Source organism: Typopeltis vanoorti, chromosome 9 (assembly GCF_054136105.1).
Source record: "Typopeltis vanoorti isolate ZY-2024b chromosome 9, IOZ_Tvanoo_1.0, whole genome shotgun sequence".
Lineage (NCBI taxonomy): Eukaryota > Metazoa > Arthropoda > Arachnida > Uropygi > Thelyphonidae > Typopeltis > Typopeltis vanoorti.
In genome coordinates, this window is record NC_143557.1 from 92,083,245 (window position 1) to 92,102,434 (window position 19,190).

Sequence of the window (19,190 nt, forward strand, 5' to 3'; positions counted from 1 at the left end):
AATCTGTTATCTCTATAATACAGTCTTCTCACAGTTCCTTAAGTTGCAAAATACAATAAAAATTGCAGTAACACCTCTTCACAAACGAACATCTTTAATTTTAGACTTCAGCTAATTCTCCGCAATAGTTACTGTTAGTATAGGGAAAATCTAGGATGAAACTCACACACTTCTCTGTATAGGAATATTAATGGTTGGAATAATCTTATCGATAATCTTCTTTCTTCATCGACTTACACACAAACACTTTTTATAACCGTAAACATTTTAAACAGTATACAGCACTTATTAAAATAAATCTTCTAAGCAATAACTGAATTAATCATCAGTCACAATACACATAAACAAACGTTCTTGCATGAAGTACTGCTGATCATGAATTAAGGCAATACACAATAATTTGTTATCTTGAGGTTTTATATGCACAGTTGTTCATTCCTTCTGCATTCAAATAATTCTTTAGGCACTATAATTCTAAACACAGCTAATGGTAAACTTCAACTTTACAGCCTCTACTATTCTCTAGTAACTTCGTGCTTTGCTTCAAGGTTGCATATGTCCTTGAAAGGTCAGCGCTGAAATTAAATCTCAACTCAAGTATCGCTAGTCTATTTAATAGTCTCTCAGCTGTTTTCCGTAGCTATAATTGTTATTCTACAACTTATTAGCTAACTGCTTCTCGACTAGTAGACTTAAATTAGCTGCTTGAGTGACTTGCCGACTCTCTAATATCGCACTCTGATTCCCCGAATGCTGAATACCCCAATTCCAACCGAATGCCAATTCTCTCTCTCTCTGTTTCCTATCTATCTCCTTCTCTCTCACCTTCTCTTAATCTTTTCAGCATTCCTCGCTTATATATCTGTGCTTCCTGCCTAAATTGTTCTCGTGATCTCTTTAACTAAAATGCTTTTCAATAAACTTTCAACATTCTCCTCACGCACTGTTCCAAACTTGCGCTCGCTCATTTACATACGTCTCCATGACAACAAAACATAATAAAATTGAGCTATTGCATAACGTTAAACTTCTACTAATAGGAATAAATAGAGAATATTTACATTTCAATTAATGCGCAGTTAAATTATCAAATACAAGTTCTTATAATATTAATATAGTAATAAATAAAATTGCTTAATAATATTTAATACAGTCTTTTCATTATTAATACATATATCTTTGATTAATTAAAAATCAAATAAAGTTAAAGGTAGTTATATGAATATTAAATTATAAACAAGTGATTTACATTAATTATTAATTACAAGTCTAGCCTTTGTGATGGAAGATCATGTTGGATTCTGAAGCAAATAATAATTACTTAAATCTCTATATATTCAGAATTCAACAATAATAAGATGTTTGTTATTCCTTTATGTGAGCTATCACTGTATCTTTATGTTTAGCTTAAAAATGCATTTTTATTTGTTAGTTCATCAAGCATAAATTTTAATGTTACATCAACAATGTACAAATTCACGTTTTCACAACATAATGCTTCTATAGCATTGTAATGTATAATATTAGATGAGAGAGCAGTTCAAGTTCGTTAAAACTCATATGAAATTCAATTTTATTCTGCGGATGACTAAATGGTGATCACTTCCATTTAGTCTTGAGCAGGATCACTCATGATTCCAAATACATGACTTTCTGACACAGTTTTTAACCACTGAAAAGCACTTCAATATAACCTGCAACCTAATCCAACAAGTTTTGAAAATCTTAATGAAAGTTCATTATCAAATTCTTCCTTTATTTTTGGGAGTATATCACTTGTAATATTCTATAATCTACAGAATATTATAAAATACGTTTTGCATCTTTGCTAACAGAGAACTCATTTGTACATTTTTGTATAGAATTTGAGAATATACAGATGCATCACACATCACCTCTAAGGCATCAAAAATTTGATTATCATCATGGGAGTTGTTACAGTCATTTGTTTTAGTTAATTCAATGGCTCTCTTTTCCTGTTTGTCAACATTATTTTCTTGTAAATTATTTTTACTATACAGAACTCTGATTGTGACTAATTGCATGCCATGAGCTAAACATAATCGATGATTTGCATTGATTAGCTTTACTACTTTCTTCATTATTGAAGTTTCATCTGTTGTAATAGATACAATACCTCAAAAAACCAAATTCTTTCATTTTATTTTGAAGAAGGGTTAATTCTTAACATATGTCTACTCATCAATTGCTAAACTAAATATTTTACCAAAATTTATGCTGTGATATTTTATTGATTACTTTGCTAATTTTTTTGCATATTCCTTGACAGTTTTTCTTATCATGTGTGAAGATTTAGGAATGCCTTTATATCCCTTCACAATTAATAACTTTCACAGATCCTTAAAATGTACAAAATTTACTAGAAGGAAACCCATCCCTACTGTCACATTCTACTACAGCAAAAAAAAGTCATTGGTTTGTTAAAATATAAGGCAATTTTTGATCAAGAATCTAAACCAGCATTAGCATTGATAATTTCATTTGTAGGTATTGTATCATCAGCCTTTTCTCTCCCTGTTTTTAATAAGTTAATAATGTTGCACTGACTTTTAAGAAGGTTCTGTAAGCCACTAGTTCCTCCACCTGCTTTGATTTTTAGCATTGTTCTCTCCTTCAGTTCATTCAAAATAATACCATGGTGAATTTTTATCCATGGCTAAAAAAAAAAAATAATAATAATAAATAAATAAATAAATAAAATTATTAACTCATATACATACTTCACTAAGTGCAAAAACAAACAGATCTATGTAAAGCAAATACTGCTTTTTTTTCTTTTTTGTATGACTTGAAATAAGATAACATTACATCTTGGATTTTCAATACCATTAAGATGATTCATCTACTGAATTGAAATTAACATGTCATATATATTTAACCATTTGTTAAAATGCACCTGCCTAGCAAAGGGACATGTTATCCAGTCAAGCAAGTTCTCACCTGATACACAACTCATGCAAGACACAGCCTGGCATAAACGTATTAATTTTAGGAGTTACTAGTACTGCAAAGTAAATAAACATGAAATATTCGAGATGATAATGCAAGAAGTCAACTTCTGACATAAGCATGTAGCTACACAGCCATAAAGCTAATTAAAATCGAGTGATTTATTCAAATAAGGAACTCTATTTTACTAAATCAGTCAACTTTAAAATTACTACAGTGTGCATTAAGAATGTTTTTTATTTACTGAAAAACCAGTAGAAAACACCAAATTACTGATAAATTTTTAAAGAATTTTTGCACCATTTACCACTAAACCTGTTTACCAGTATTGCTATCCTTATCCACAAAGCATTGCATACTTATAGTACATTAGTAAGCTTCCATAGCTCAGTCAGTTTAGACAAAGCCCTGTGGTCAGAAAGGCCTGGGTTCAATTCCTGTCTGTGATGTGAGGAACCTTTATCTGGTCTCTTTCAACTAAATCTGAGTTAGCTGGTCTCATATGGAGGCAGAGGATTTTTTCACCCAGAAACTCAGGTTTTTCGTCCCTCAGAACAGCCAAACCGGCCATGAACACACACACACACACATTTACAGTCATAAAGAGATGCTTAATCCCTCAATAGGAGGGCTCAACCAGTCCTAAGGGATGGATGAGGAACTGGAGGAACCCCATACAAATAAAAATAAAGTATTAAGTAGGTGGGATAATCATTAATTTTTATTTTATCTTTTTATTTATTTATTTATTTTTTGTTTTGTTTTGTATTTTAATTTCTATAAAATACCATGTATTTTAAAAGTAATTATGAATATAAAGCCAAACTTTGCAACCAATTTGTCATCCCATTTATATGGATCAGAGATGTGCCAAATAACCATACAAATGCTGGACAGAATGCAAAAACTGAGTGTAGAATGCAGAGAGCCATGCTAAACATCAGACAAAATAAAGAATAAATAAAATTGTGAGACAAAGAATGAAGACATAAGAAAAGAAACAAGTGTTGAACATAGGAGGGAGATTTTAAAATTAAAATGGAGTTAGATAGGGCATATTGCATGGGTGAAAAGCAATAAATGGTAATGCCATTCACCCAGTGCCATCCATATGAAGGAAGACAAATGCCTAGATGATCTGAGAGAAGATGGAAAGATGACCTTTTGGTGTGGAGATGGTTGGAGAAACCTACAACCAAAAGAGGTTATGAAGAGGGCTTAGAAGAAGATTATAAAGAGAAAGCAACCAAGAACGATCTCCAGTTTTCCTAGAATGAAAACTGATTATGGTATATTATACTTCTTTTTCTCATTCAACAACCCTTGCACTACACAAATCACCAAAACTTCCAAGAAACTTTCTCCAAACTATTCAGAAGTTGGGATAAATTTAATTTAAGTGCTAGTCAAACTCACTCCTGTGTTGTTTCTCATAAAAAAAACTCTTTCCTTCCAGTCTTACTTCCAAAAACACTGAAATCTCTAGATATGATGATATTTCTCTGTAGAGAATTCTCCGGCATTCAGCAAATTAGGTTTATTATCATACCAGAAGTGTAAAATTGTGCCCACCCCACCAACAGCAGTAGGAATGTTTTACAAGGTCAAGTGAGTTACTGCCAGATGTGCAAAACATAGTCCAGCATGAATATGTTAAGGAACTGCATCAGCACATCTTAAAAATTGCTGTTTTTGTATGATATATGGCAATTTTTTTGTAGCAGCAAGTCCTAGAACTCTCTTCAGGCATATGATGCTTCTTTATTTGTACATTTCTGCTAAATGAAATCCAAGCTGAGAACCTTGGATTTAATTCATAAATATAGTATTTACCTTTAGTAAATCATCTCTGTCTTGTGCAGAGGATTATAATTGACTTTTTTGTTATTTTACAGGATATTTTTTTTTGCAGATAGGTTAAAGGTAATTTCTAACCTGCAGTGGAATTTTTTTTTTCTTGTACACAAAGATGTAATAAACAACAAGTGAAAATATACAGAAATATCATTTTTATCATATACTGTCCATGGGGAGAACTGGTTATTGTAATAGTCCAACACAATTGTTATTTCACAGTAAATACACTGGTGTCCTAAAGCTAAGGATGAACTATATTTTTACCTGTATATGAAAAAATTTTCATGGCTACAGCCAAATGTGGATATAAATTTATTGCCAGCACACTAATAAATTATATTATACAAAAAATGTGTTATAAATTTCATACAAATTAAATTGCAATTACATTTTTGGCAAAAGTTACAAATTTCCTAAGGACATAGTTAAGGAATTAATATTCAATGCTTACAGAAAACTATGCAGAGAGACATTTCAGTATGGAATATGTTCACCCCGAATGACTTTGTATCTCTCATATCATCGCAACATGCTTAGCACCAAATGATTCAGGAAAGATCTATGTTGTACTATTAATATCCTCAGTCTCCAGAAGTATCTCCACTGCTTGTGTCATCCATAAAAATGGATTCTTCGCCTACAGCACCATGGAACAATTGAACATGATGTTGAAGAACTTCATTGCAATATCGTTCATCAGTCATAGTACCTTTTTTTCCAACACTTGTCACTCAATGCACCCATTAAGCATAATGCCTCCAAACCATGACTTCAGCACTGCCATACTATCCCTTTCAAGAACATTTTCGTGATGCTAAGCAGTACCACTTTCACATCACAAGTGTCATCTAGAATTGGAGGAAAGACTAAAACAACTAATCTGTAAAGAGTACATTAGACCATTGGCATTTTGTCCAATTTTTGTGGGCACAACACCACTGAAAATGTTCTCTACAATGAGCTGTGGATAAAGGAACACAGACTGTAGGCCTACTTCTCACAGTTTATCAAGATATCTCCATACCCATGCTTGAATAGAGCCAACTTGCAAGCTGAACTGCCATGGTCTGTCGATTACATTTTGCTATTATAAGCAAAAATCTGTCTTCATGTTTTGTGGTAGAGCAAAGACGACCTCTTAACAAACATTTGAAAAGCTGCCCAGAGCCTGGATACAACGCTATGTAAAATTCCATCCTCTCTGGTAATATCAGTAATTCTGTGGCCCTCTTTAAGCTTTCCACTAATTCTTCCCAATATAAAATCATCTAGATGATGTTTTTGAGACATTACGTCATCCAAATTTGCAACTGCATTCTTTCACGAAAAGAATGTCTTTCAAACACAATTTGTTTAGCACAGCCTTTTGCCTGTTATCCTGTTGAGTTCTACCGCGTGCAATTCAAGAATGTGAATGTATATCCACTTTCTACTCGAAATTGTCAATAATATAAATTGTCACAAGCTGGTTCATCTGAATTTGCAGTTGTAATCTTCAGAAATATTGTTCATCCTTAGGTTTTGGCACCAGTGTATTATCAAAGCTGAATGGGGGGAGGGTCATCATGAAATTTTGTGCATAATGGTAATTTATGCTTAAATCACAAAGATAAAAGGTTTTTTGTAGATGCCTGGTAATAACACTAGATCATACATATACATCATGTGTGCATATGTGTGTGATCAAAATATTTTCTCTTAGCTAATTAAACACTTCAAGGCCTTTCTTTTAATATCATATTAAGAATTTTTATAATGTCAGCATTAAATAATCTCAGTATAGCTCTAATTTGTATATATTTTGTAGGAAGACAAAGATAAAAATGTCCGATCACGTTATAATGGGCGACTCTTCCTTTCTTGGTTACAAGATGTTGATGACAAGTGGGAAAAAATTAAGGTAAGATAAACACCATTAAATGACATTTATGAAGTAGTTTTTTGCAAAGTTTCATGTTGCCTTAATCATTAACTGGGTACATTAATTGTGTCTTTATTCATTAGATTTATTCTTCTCATCCATCTCTTTTTCTTTTTTTTTTTTCCTGGACTCTGATTGGATGCATTTTATTACTATTAGATATTTTAGAATCCTTACAAAAATTTATGAAGCATGCCATCTTAATTTTTCATTCTGGCAAGATTTTGGAGTCTCCACTGCATTGGAGTAATAATTATCTCCAACTATCCGACATTTTAAGGTTTTTTGTTTCCTTTTCAGCTTTACGTAATTCTTACTCAATTTCTCATGCTGATTTCAAATATGATTTTAATTTTTTTCCTATCACTTATAGTTGAGAAACAAGTCTATACATTTTTATGATATAAACACTATTAACAATATCATACATGCAGAATGAAAATCAAATAGAATGACTGTCCTAACACCTTCTGTTTATAAGAGATGAACTTGGTGTTTCCTGTTTCAGACCCCTCCCAACAGTAATCAGCTAATATAGCATAACTTCACTTCCACTTATACCTGCCTTCTATCCTCATAATCTGCTGATGAAACCTTTCACCGTGTTCATCACTTATGGACCCAGAGATTTTCTGGGAAAAAGTCTAGGTGATTTCAGATAGTGTATTTTCAGAGACATCTTGCATCGCATGTCATGATATGCTTAGAAATGATTTCTTTGTAATCTGAATCTGTGGTTGCGCAAAGAGTTTTCCACAATTAACTTCCTTTTGGTTTAGAACTTGTTCAAATTTGGGATTGTTCATTAACAATCTGATTTCTGGCCCAATGAAAATGCTTTCCTTTTCATCACTTATTTTTGGAAATTTTTGTTGCAAATACTGACATCCTGCTTCTTCCTAATTCACAAAGGTTTTCATGAATCTGAATTTGATGTGAAGTGGTGACAAATAGATTTTTTCTGTGTCTACCAGTGATACATGTGTAACATTCTTTTTCTCCAGGTGCGAAATGTGTATGCAAAGCCCACTGTTTAACAACATAATGATTACTCCTGGTCCTTCTCTCTCATTTACGAAGGAAGCAACAGTGCTTACTGTATCCTATTTGTAACCCAAGCAAAATGGCAATGACTTTAAGATCAGCACAGATGTTCCAATTGTAGGCATCATAATTAATGTTTCCCAGCACTATTTTCATGTTTTCGTATGTTTCCTTCATAGTAACTGAATTGGCTATTGGGATGGACGGATATAAGCAACCCCCACCCCCCATTTTGCTATAAGCCATCAACCTGGTACATGCAACATTGTGCTCTTTGTTACCTCTTCACTGGATGAAGAAACTAAGTTCTATGAGGATGGGGTATTAGAGCTGTTGCACAAACTAAATAAGAATTCAGCAACAGGGACTGATAGGATATCAGCAAGTGTGCTAAAAAAGAGTTCAGCTGAACTGGCTATTCCTTTGACCAGGCTGTTTAAAATGAGTCTCAGAACAGGAAAAATTCTGCAGGAATGGAAAGATTGTATGGAGATTCCATTGCACAAGGGTGATGCAAAGACTGATATATCCAACTATCGACCAATTAGTATCTCAGGAGTGGTGGTGGTGAAGATTTTGAAAAAATTGGTTAAGGCTTGCATTCAGAAATGGGTTGACAAAGAATCTCTACTTTGCAATGAGCAACATGTTTTTACTAAGGGAAGGTCATGTTTTAGCAACTTGCTCACATTCTATAACAATGTTTGCTTAAGGGTTAAAGCTGTATAACTGAGAGGAGACTTCCACATAGCTTTTAAAGGAATGCAAAGAACCGACCAGGGCTTCTGACCTAATGCCCAATCCTCACCTTCTCATGGTGCACCCTGTTAGGTATCTACCTGGATACTGAATGAACAAGGATGGGATTGCAATTTGGGATTTAGTTGACCAAATTGTATTCTTATTGGCTTAAACCACAATGTTAAATAATGGTACAACATAACAGAATTTCATGCCAGATGGGGTGTCGCCCAGATAAACAAGGTCCCCCATTGTTTTCACCAAGGAATCAGGGCAAACAGTGAAAAATCAGCTACTGGAACAAACCTTAAAACACACCCCAACTCAATATCACCAGAGTTGAAGATTGGTACTATCAACATAAGAAGCTTGAATGACAACGAAATGGCGCTACCGAGGAATTGGATAAGTAATAGATTGACATAATAGGGTGACTGAAACAAAAAAGACAAACACTGGTGAGATCTTTCTGAGCAATAAATACAAAATTTTATATTCAAGCAATGACAATCAAGGAAAAGAAGGAGTAGCTGTAGTATTCAGCACTAAATGCGAGACTAATCTTGAATGGCAGGCAATTTCAAGTAGAGTGATGTGGAGATATATAAGAATGGGGAACTGGACAATGAGACTTATTTGCGCCTATGGTCCCACAGAAGATTCTACTAAGGTAAAAGGAGATGAAATTTCCGAGGCTTTAGAGAAAGAAACTGACACAATGAAAAAGGAAAAGTTGGTCCTTGTTGGTGATCATAAATAGCAGAGTATGAAATGATTGTCAGACATACAAAAATATTATGGGAAAATTTTGAGGAAAGAGCAAAGTTAATAATAATGGCAAATACTTGTTGGATTTCTGCTCAGGACATTAACTGGCTATTACTAACACTATGTTCCAATATAAAAATGTGCACAAATTCATATGGAGAGAACATGCAAGGAATAAGAAAAGTCTCACTGACTATGTTATTGTTGATAGTGATGTTTTCTCCCTTGTGCAGGAGACTAGAGTGTACAGAGGATTTGAAATTGGAAGTGATCATATTTAGTCTTGAGCAGGATAAGATTGAATTTCATATTGAAAAGAAAAACATGTAAGAAAGTTTTAAAGCGAATAAAAGTTTGAGCAGCTCTCAGATGTAAGCTGTAGACTAAACACAAACATTAGTCAAGAAAAAATGAAACACTTTGAGAACAAGAATCAAACCTTGGAGATTCAGTGGCAGGCGCCGAAGAAAACTGATTGATTCAGCCAGAGAGGCATGTGGTGAGGTTGTGTGCAAGATAGAAAAATCACAACTCCATGGTGAACACAGGCAGTGAAGGAAAAGAAGAAAGCATATCAAAAGTTCCTTGCAAATAAGTCAGATTATGCTCTTAGAGAATACAGAGACAAATATAAGAAAGCTGAACACCGTGTAAAACTAGCTAAATGAAAGTCATGGGAAGACTTCAGTAAGAACATTGAAAATAAATATCAAGAAGGCGGCAAGATATTCTGAGGTTGTTGAAGAAACTCAGAATTAGTGATGATAATGGCGATATGAAAACTGGAGAAAAGGATATCCTTGAAGTATGGAATAATTACTTTGAAAAATTGCTAAATGAAACTAGTAGTGATGCTGGCATAGTGATAAAAAAACAGTGACACTGGCCTGAAATCTGGAAAGGCAGCAGCTGGATTAGATGATATTCATCCAAAAATGCTCAAGTACGAGGTATAAAAGTATTACTGTGGTTGCTCTGCATAGTTCAGAGTGCGTGGACAGAGGGACGAATTCCTGATGATTGGAGTAGAGCTCTCATAGTACCCATATATAAAAAGAGAAATAAAACTGAATTTGAGAATTACAGAGGTGTATTTCTCTACTGAATGTTACTGGTAAGATTTATGAGATATACTTGAGAAACAGTTGAGAAGGATTGTGGAAGAGAAGTTTGGTGAAGAACAAGCTGGATTCAGTCCAAATAGAGACTGTCAGGATCAGATTTTCACTTTACAACAAATAGTTGAGAAATCATGAAAAGGTAACAAAGATCTGTATTTTTAAGTTTTGTAGATCTGGAAAAGGCAATATTACAAGGTGCCAAGAGAGAAGCTATTCAAAACGCTACAATCGTATGGTTTCAGTGGGGGTGTTATGTCAAGCAATACTTAGTCTTTATTTGAGTTATAAGTCAGCATCAGCATTTAGAATTCAAGGAAGTACAGGAGGATGGTTTAATGTTAAATCTGGTGTGAGACAAGGATGTACATTATCCCCTCTGTTATTCATTATCTATATGGATCACATTATGAAGGAAAGTGGTATTAAATATGACATCAGAATTGGAGATGTTAATGTCAGATCTTTGCTTTATGCGGACAAACTTGTAGGCAGATAAATCTGCTACAAGTTTGCAAGATTCCCTGATTAAATTGAATAACTGTTGTAATAGATATGGTATGAAGGTCAGCATTAAAAAGACAAAGACAATGAAAATAGGCAGAATCATTGAAAATGTCAACTGTGTTGTGAATGGAGAACCTGTGGAACAAGTAAAACATTTCAGCTACTTATGCATGATTTTTACTGAAGATGGTAAATTAAATATGGAAATAGACAACAGAATCAACAAATCTGATATGGTAGGCAGTCAATTGAATAAATTCATATGGAATAAGAGATAAATTAGCCAAAAAACTAAATTAGCTGTATACAAGACAGTGTTCAAACCAGTTTTAACTTATGGTTCTGAGAGCTGGGTTAGAAGTAAAACACTTGACCAAAGACTAGAGACCACAGATATGAGAGTACTTAGAAAGATTAGTGGTGTGAACAGATGGCATCAATGGCAATATCATATTAAAAATGAGGATATCAGGAATGAACTTGACATTGTTAGCATTCAGGAATGTGTTATCAGAGCTAATTTCAGGTGGTGACTTTAATAGAATGGGTGAGAAAGATTAGCAAAACAAGTGTTCTCTGCCAGGTTGGCAGGAAAAAGACCCAAGATAAAGGTGGATTGATACTGTAAAAAGTGCCTTAGAATATAGATCTGCCAATGTTGAAGCCTTGACAGGTAATAGATTGAGTTGGAGAAAAATTGTAGATAGGAAGTTAGTAATGATGTTAATTTTTCATGTAGTACTATCATATCCTGTACACCCCTTGAGAGTAAATGTCAGGAATTTGATAATGATGACGTTACCATTGAACTAGACAAGGAGAATAGATACACAATGATACTTTTGGATTTTGCTATGGCTTTTGACAGAATACAGTATGGTAGACTGTTGCATAAATTGGGGAAAAAAATGGGTTTGTGTTATAGAATATTAGCTTGGATAAGAAGATGGCCGACTGACAGATATCAAAAAGTGATATACTGGGGATGCAAATGCAAGATTTAAGGTAACTAGTGTACTACAAGGGTCAGTGCTTGGTCCACTATTCAATCTGTAGATTAATGATTATTGGGAAGCATTTGTCAAGTGACATAAGCTATTTGCTGATGATTCAAAGATAGGAAGGGTAATTAGGAATGAACATTCCTGATTACCAGATATGCAGTACTTGTGGAGTGATTGATTTAAATAGGCTGGAATTGTGGGCATGGGAAATTGGATGTCACTTCAGTGTCATTAAATGCAAAGTCATTCACTTCTGCATGATTAGATATCAGGCCATAGATCTCGTGAAGAGGAATAATTGACATCCTTATCTTTACATGTGAACGTTCGTTTTGCATTGCAATCATCTTTTGAGTTGCAATCTTTGCTACATGGTCCATGAACTTCAACTTCCTATCATTTAAAATTCTTGGAATTTTAAATGATAGGAAGTTGAAGTTCATGGACCATGTAGCAAAGATTGCAACTCAAAAGATGATTGCAATGCAAAACGAACGTTCACATGTAAAGATAAGGATGTCAATTATTCCTCTTCACGAGGCCGTGATGAGACCTCACTTGGACTGGTGTGTGCAGGTCTGGTCTCCTGGTTTCCATTGTGATTCTGATACATTGGAGACAGAGTGCAAAGAAGAATGTTAAAAATGATATCCGGATTGTGGAATACTGATTATGCAAACAGATTGAGAATTTGTAGACTGCAGACACTAGCAAACAGGAGAAAAGAGTAGGGGGCGAATATGATTGAGACTTCCAAACTTCTGAAAGGGTAATACAGGATTTCCTTTAATGGAATTTTTTGTTTTATGGAAAGTGGGGAAAAGACAAGAGACATCCTTGGAAGCTGAGAATGTGGTGAAATCTTGACTTTTCTCTCGTAGAGTGGTGTGTGATTGGAATGGATTGCCATTGGATGTAGTGTGAATGAATTCAAGAACAAGTGTGATAGCTGGTGCATGTAGTACGTGGCCTCTCTTGATGAGTCCCAGACTTCCTGGAGGTCTCTATTAATAATATTAATAAATTTATATGGAGAGAGAATAGACATGAGAACAAGAAAAGTCTCACGAGCCATTATTATTCACAGCAATAACTCAAGCTGGTTCATGACACAAGTATGCAGGATATTTGAAATATGAAGTGATCACCATTTAGTTTTGAGTAGGACAAAACTGAACTTTGTGTTGAAAAGAAATATAATATACAAAAGCTTCAAAAAAGATCGAAGTTAGGCAGCTTTCAAAGGTGAACTGTAGAGTCAAATAAATGTTACCGGAAGGGGGGAAAAAACTTTGAAAACAAGAATGAAACCATGAAAACGTAGCAATAGAATCATTTAGTGAAGTTGTCTGCAAAAATAGAAAAAATCAGATAGTAAGAGAGTCAGTCATTGAAAAGAAGAAAGTGTATTGAAAGATTTTCTGATAGTCCATAAAGGACCATCGAGTAGATATCAGGAAATATTCCATTCAGTCCTAGATTGACAATTTGTGAAGTAAGTACCTGTCCAATATTTTATATTGTCTATCCAATTTATTGTAAGTCTGCCTCTTTTTCAAGTTCCTGGAATAGTTCCTTCAAGAACTTGCATTGGAAGACTATTGATCTGCTGATATGACCAAGCCAGATAAGTTAACTTCGAATCTTAGTTATGATGTGATTTCTTAGACTGGCAAAAGACCTGATTCTTTGTTTTACTTCAAAATTTGTGACATAATCAGTTTACGATATCTTTAGGAATCATCTATAGCAAAGCTTCTTAAACTGTGGGTCGTAACCGAATGTGGGGGTCGCGAAAAATTTGGCAACAGTAAAAGGTTTCTGAATGTACAACGACCAAAAATTAATTCAGATTCAAGGCTATTGTTTGTAATTCTTTATGAAAATGATAAAATTATATGTATACCAAAGAACTGTTTTTAAAATAAATTTCTTTATGATTTATCATCAGTAAATGTTTGATTTGTATACCTGTTTTATATACCTATATATCCAGGGTCACGTAAAAATTTCTCGGGCGAAAAGGGTCACGAGTAGAAAAAGTTTAAGAAGCACTGATCTATTGCACCTCATTTTAAATGCCACATCTTCTTTTAGGGAAGGGTCTGAGTTTCATTTCTGTATAGAAGTATTGAATTTACTAGTGTGTCAATAAGACATAATCTGTTTGTAATTGTCAGCTTGTTTTATGTCCATAGTGGTTTAGTTTTTGGAATGGTGGTGTTGCTTTTGCTATTTTTGTTCTAATATCCTGTCATGATCTTCCATCTTTATTAAAGATCTTGCCTAGGTATTTAAACTGGTCAAAACACCCCCATGGGGGGGCTCAACTCGCCCCAATAGGGATGGGGGAGAAAAGGGAGGAAACTCCATATGAATAAATAAATGTGTCCAAAATATTTTAACTTTCTTCTCTCAACATCCTTAAAGTTCTGCTGATCTTTTCTTACACCCATTCATTTGTACTCCTTTCAGTGTATGATATCCTTGACAGCCTTCTGTGACACCACATCTCAAAAGCAGATATCCATTTCTTATCTGACTTCTTTAGATTCCAAGTCTCACATTCATAAGTTGCTATTGGAAAAACAACTGCATCCAAAATCCTCAACTTTCTTCCTATGGATAAGATCCATCCTTCCAGATTTTAGACAGGTCTCTGACTGTTGTTTTAGCCATTCCTAACCTTTTTCTGACATCTTCTGAACAGCAATTCTTCACATTAATAATGAATCCCCGGTGCTCAAACTTGTTGACTTCCTGAATTCTCTCTCCATTAAGGTACACTTGTTTCTCAAGAGCTTCTCTGTTTGTATTTCCTTTAAGAACCATAATCTTTGTCTTGCTAGGATTGAGTTGAAGTCTTCTGTTATTACTGATCTTGTTAACTTTGTCAAGAATTAGTCCTAGTTTTTCCATGTCATTACAAAGGAGTACTGTATCATCAGCATACCTCAGATTACTGATCAAACTACCTCCTATCCTAATTCCTGTCTTGAGCTCATTCAGTGATTCACCTATGATGTCCTCCACATATATACTAAACAAGTGAGGAGAAAGTAAACATCCTTGTCTAACTCCTTTTCCAATTTGAAGTCAATCAGTCTATCCAACACCTGTTCTTACTGTGACTTCTTGCTCCCTGTACAAGTTGGCTATCAACCTGATAGTGTGTTGAGGAAAACCCATTCTTTTCATTAATTCCCACAGTTTCACATGCTCAACACAGTCAAAAGCTTTAGAGTAGTCTAAGAAACACATTACCAGAAGGAGTCTGAATTCTTTATATTTTTCTATGATCTGTCTAAGGCAAAGGATCTCATCTCTGGTGCCCTTACCTTTCCTAAAACCTGCTTGTTCCTCGGGCATCTCTGTGTCAACTTTGACCTCAATCCTATTTAGCATGATCTTTAATAAAACTTTGCTTGCATGCCTTCATATCACCTTTCTTATGTAGTGGTATGAAAACTGACTTCTGCCAGTCTCTAGGCCATGATCTTGTCTCCCATATTCTTGTAATCAATCTATGAAACATTCTTATCCCTCCATCCCCTGTGGCCTTAATTAACTCTGCTGGGATTTCATCTGCACCTGGGGCCTTATTGCTGTTAAGCTGCTTAACTGTTCTTTCAACTTCATGCCTGAGTGGAGGAGGTTCCAAATCAAAATTTTCCTGTGAGAGGGCTCAACATTTTCTTTATCCACTCTGCTGTACAATTCCTCAGAGTATTCTTTCCATCTGTTTTTGATTTCCAAAAACAGATGTGATTTCCTGAAGATCTAATTTGTTTTCTATTAAGAGAAAAATATCATCAGCAAACTTTAAATGGTTTATTTTTCTTCCTCTTACTGTTATAATATCCCAGTTCTGCAGGGCTTAATTTATAACATATTTGAGGAAGCAGTTAAATAACATTGGTGATAATTTGCATCTCTGTCTCACTCCATTGGAAAAGGAGTATTTATTATTACCCTTGATTTCAACTGTTTCAGAAAATGTGTACAGGGATTCAATCAGACATTATTTTGCCATCTATTCCATATTGCAGAATTTTCTAAAGGGCATCATGCCAAATAGAGGCAAAGACTTTCTGTAGGTCAATAAAATTATGACACATTACTTTATGTTCTATGTATTTTTCTCCAATAATATGGAGTGTAAATATATGGTCAGTTGTACTCCTGTTCTTTCTGAATCGAGCCTGTAAGTCTAAAAAATTGGATTCCATGTTTTCTTCGATGTATGAGAGTAAAATTTCCAAAAATATTTTTGGATGGTTGATGAGGCTAATTGTCCTAAAATGATGGTAAGTTTTGTGAAGCACACTAACAATAGATTCTGTTCATTCTGATTGGATATTGTCAATTCCTCCTGTTTTTGATAATAAGATGGATTTTTTTTTCCTCTTCTCTAAGCATAGAATAATCACTTTTCTCTATTATCATTGAAACAGTTTTCTCTAATTTTTGTTGGTCCAAGCTATCATCATACTCAAATAGTTTACATGAATAATCATATCATCCTTTCAATTTTTTCGTGATCAATAATATTTGTTCCATCCTCATCCTAAGTTATCCAGTTTTACAATCAAAAGGCTTTGTTAATTTCTTAATTATTTGGTATACTGCTGTATGGTTATTCCTATGAAGATTATCTTCAGTTTCTTTGCATTATTCAGATAATTATGCTGTTCATTGTTGTTCCCAATGTGCTGAATTGTTGCTTGTGATCTTCTCTGCTAATCACAAAGCTCTAATATTTCTTGGGTAATTCTAGGCTTGTTAATACTGCATTTTCTACCTAGGATATTTTTAGCTGCTTCTTCAATAAACATCCTTAAAAACTGTTTGTAAGAGATATCAGGATTGAGAGAGTCAGAAGGGATTTCAGAAATAGAAGCAGTATTTGTTTTTAAATAGTTCTTTAGTCTTAACATTTAGTTTAAACAGTTCTTAACTCTACATAACTGAAATCAACTATTTCAGTCATGTAGAGTTAAACTTTTGTCTTATTTTTCGTGTGGTTCTAATTCCAAATTTTAACGTTAACGTTACTACGACTGAATTATAGTCACTTCCAGTGTCAGCACCTGGGAAAGATCTAGTTCTTTCTGAGTTTATACATGTTTTATATTTAGTTTTTATAAGTTTATAATCAATTAGATTCTGAGTTCTTTCATCTGGGAGATAGATCCAAGTCCATTTTTGTAATCTTCTATGTGGAAAAAATGTATTGGTTATGGTGAGATCATTCTGCAAAGCAAATTCTATCAGTTTCATACCCGTATCATTTGTTTCTCCTAATCCAAAAAAGGGCCAACAAAAGGAAGAAAATCTCTCTTTATATCTATTATTATTGAGACACCTCTGGAGAGTCAGGAATTCATCAAGGGAGGTTGCATACTCCCCACACCTACTGTTATACTTGTTCTTGAATTCATTCAAATTACTTACAAACACAAAATCCAGTGGCAATCCATTCATCACGCACCACTCTGAGTGAAAATCTTGCCCCCACCCCTTGTTTGATGGCATTCATCAAAATGAAAAATTCCATCTACTGAAATCCTCTATGAACATTTCAGAAATTTAGAAGTCTCGATCATATCGCCCATCTTTCTCCTTTTTGCTAGTGTCTGCAGTCTACAAAGTCTCAATCCGTCTTCATAATTGTATTCCATAATCCTAATATCATTTTTAACACTCTTCTTTGCTCTCTCTTTCTCTCCCCCCACTGTATCTGAATCACCACAGAAAATACAAGAAACCAGGCGACCTGCACACAATAGTCCAAGTGAGATCTTATCTCACTAGCCTTGTAAAGAAGCAAAATGACTCCCTTATCTTTATATGTCAGAGTTTGTTTCAGCGTTGCAATTATCCCCTGTGTTGTATTTGCAATCTTTGCTATATGGCAATTGAACTTCAACTTCTAATCTATTAAAACTCCAAGATCCTTAGGCCTGATCAATTTCTTCTAGCATAACTCCACAAATATAATATGACACTGGATAACTAATCACACCAAAGTGTGCATTATTTTATATTTACTTATATTAAACTGCAGCCAGTTTCACACACCCATAAGAATTATGGGTGTGTGAAAATTCTAGCATATTCAAATCATTCTGCAAGTACTGTATAATCAAAGTAAATTACTGTGGTGTATCCATTCCCCTTGTCTAATTCATTGTTAACATTTTATATGGAATGTGAGCAAGTTGCTGAAACATAACCTTCATTTAGTAAACCTATAGCATTCATTTCAGAGTAGAGGTTTTATGTCAACTTATTTCTGAATGTGAGTCCTTACCCTTGAAAAGTCATATTACTTTTTCAAAATCATCATCACCACTCCAGAGATACTGATAGGTCAATAGTTGATACATCAGTCTTTGTTCCACCCTTGTGCAACGGGATTACCATACGTTCTTTCCTCTCCTGTGGAATCTTCCCTGTTCTGAGATTCATATTATATACCCTGTTCAAAGAAATAGCTAGTTCAGTTGAACACTCTTTTAACATCCATGCTGACATCCTCATCAGTCCTATTGCTGAATTTTTATTCAGTTTATACAACAGCTCTGATACCTCCTCCTCATACAGCTGAGTTTCTTCATCCAGTGACGAGGTAACAGTGAGCACAATGTTGCATTCACGATGTTGATAGCTTTTAGCAAAACACTCACTAGTGAACAACCTCTTCTGTATCTGACACCCACGTTGTTTCTTTCTGTTACTTGCAGCATAACAATAAAATTCTTTGGAGTTGTCTTTAGCTTGCAGACCAGTTTGACTCTTCTGGGTTGCTTCTTATAATTTTTATAACTGACATCATCCTTATGCACATAGTATTCCTTCCACATCATCCTTTTATTTCAAATCTCTTGCTTAATTAGATTACACATCTATTTCACTCCTTCTCTATTTATTCTTTGAACTCTAGGAACACATTTTGATATTGCATCATTTAAGTAATTTTTAAACACTTCCCATGCATTGCTGATATCCTTTCCATCCAACAACTAATACCATAGCACGGAACCCAGGATACTCCTCAGACGGTAATAATTTCTTGCTTTGTAGTTCGGCATGTAATTTTTTTCTGAATGGAACATTCATAAACTTAGCCACCTCCCAAGTGAGTACTGCATGATCACTGTCACCACCCAGAGGCAGAATAACTTCCTCTGACATTGTAATCAAATCTAACACTCTGACCTCAAGTTCCTTCTGCCACATGCTGCTTGAGAAAATTGC

At 34.4% G+C, this 19,190-nt stretch overlaps 1 protein-coding gene across 3 annotated transcripts in view; it reads left to right on the forward strand.

Annotated features, from left to right (window-relative positions):
- The window catches only part of LOC150103247 (uncharacterized), a 444,168-nt gene that overhangs the window by 402,700 nt on the left and 22,278 nt on the right, over positions 1–19,190 (forward strand). For all 3 annotated transcript variants that reach the window (XM_090397399.1, XM_090397397.1, XM_090397398.1), the window contains exon 13: positions 6,635–6,727. In XM_090397399.1, the coding sequence (XP_090253525.1) occupies positions 6,635–6,727 (93 nt within the window). The remainder of the gene's footprint in view (positions 1–6,634; positions 6,728–19,190) is intronic.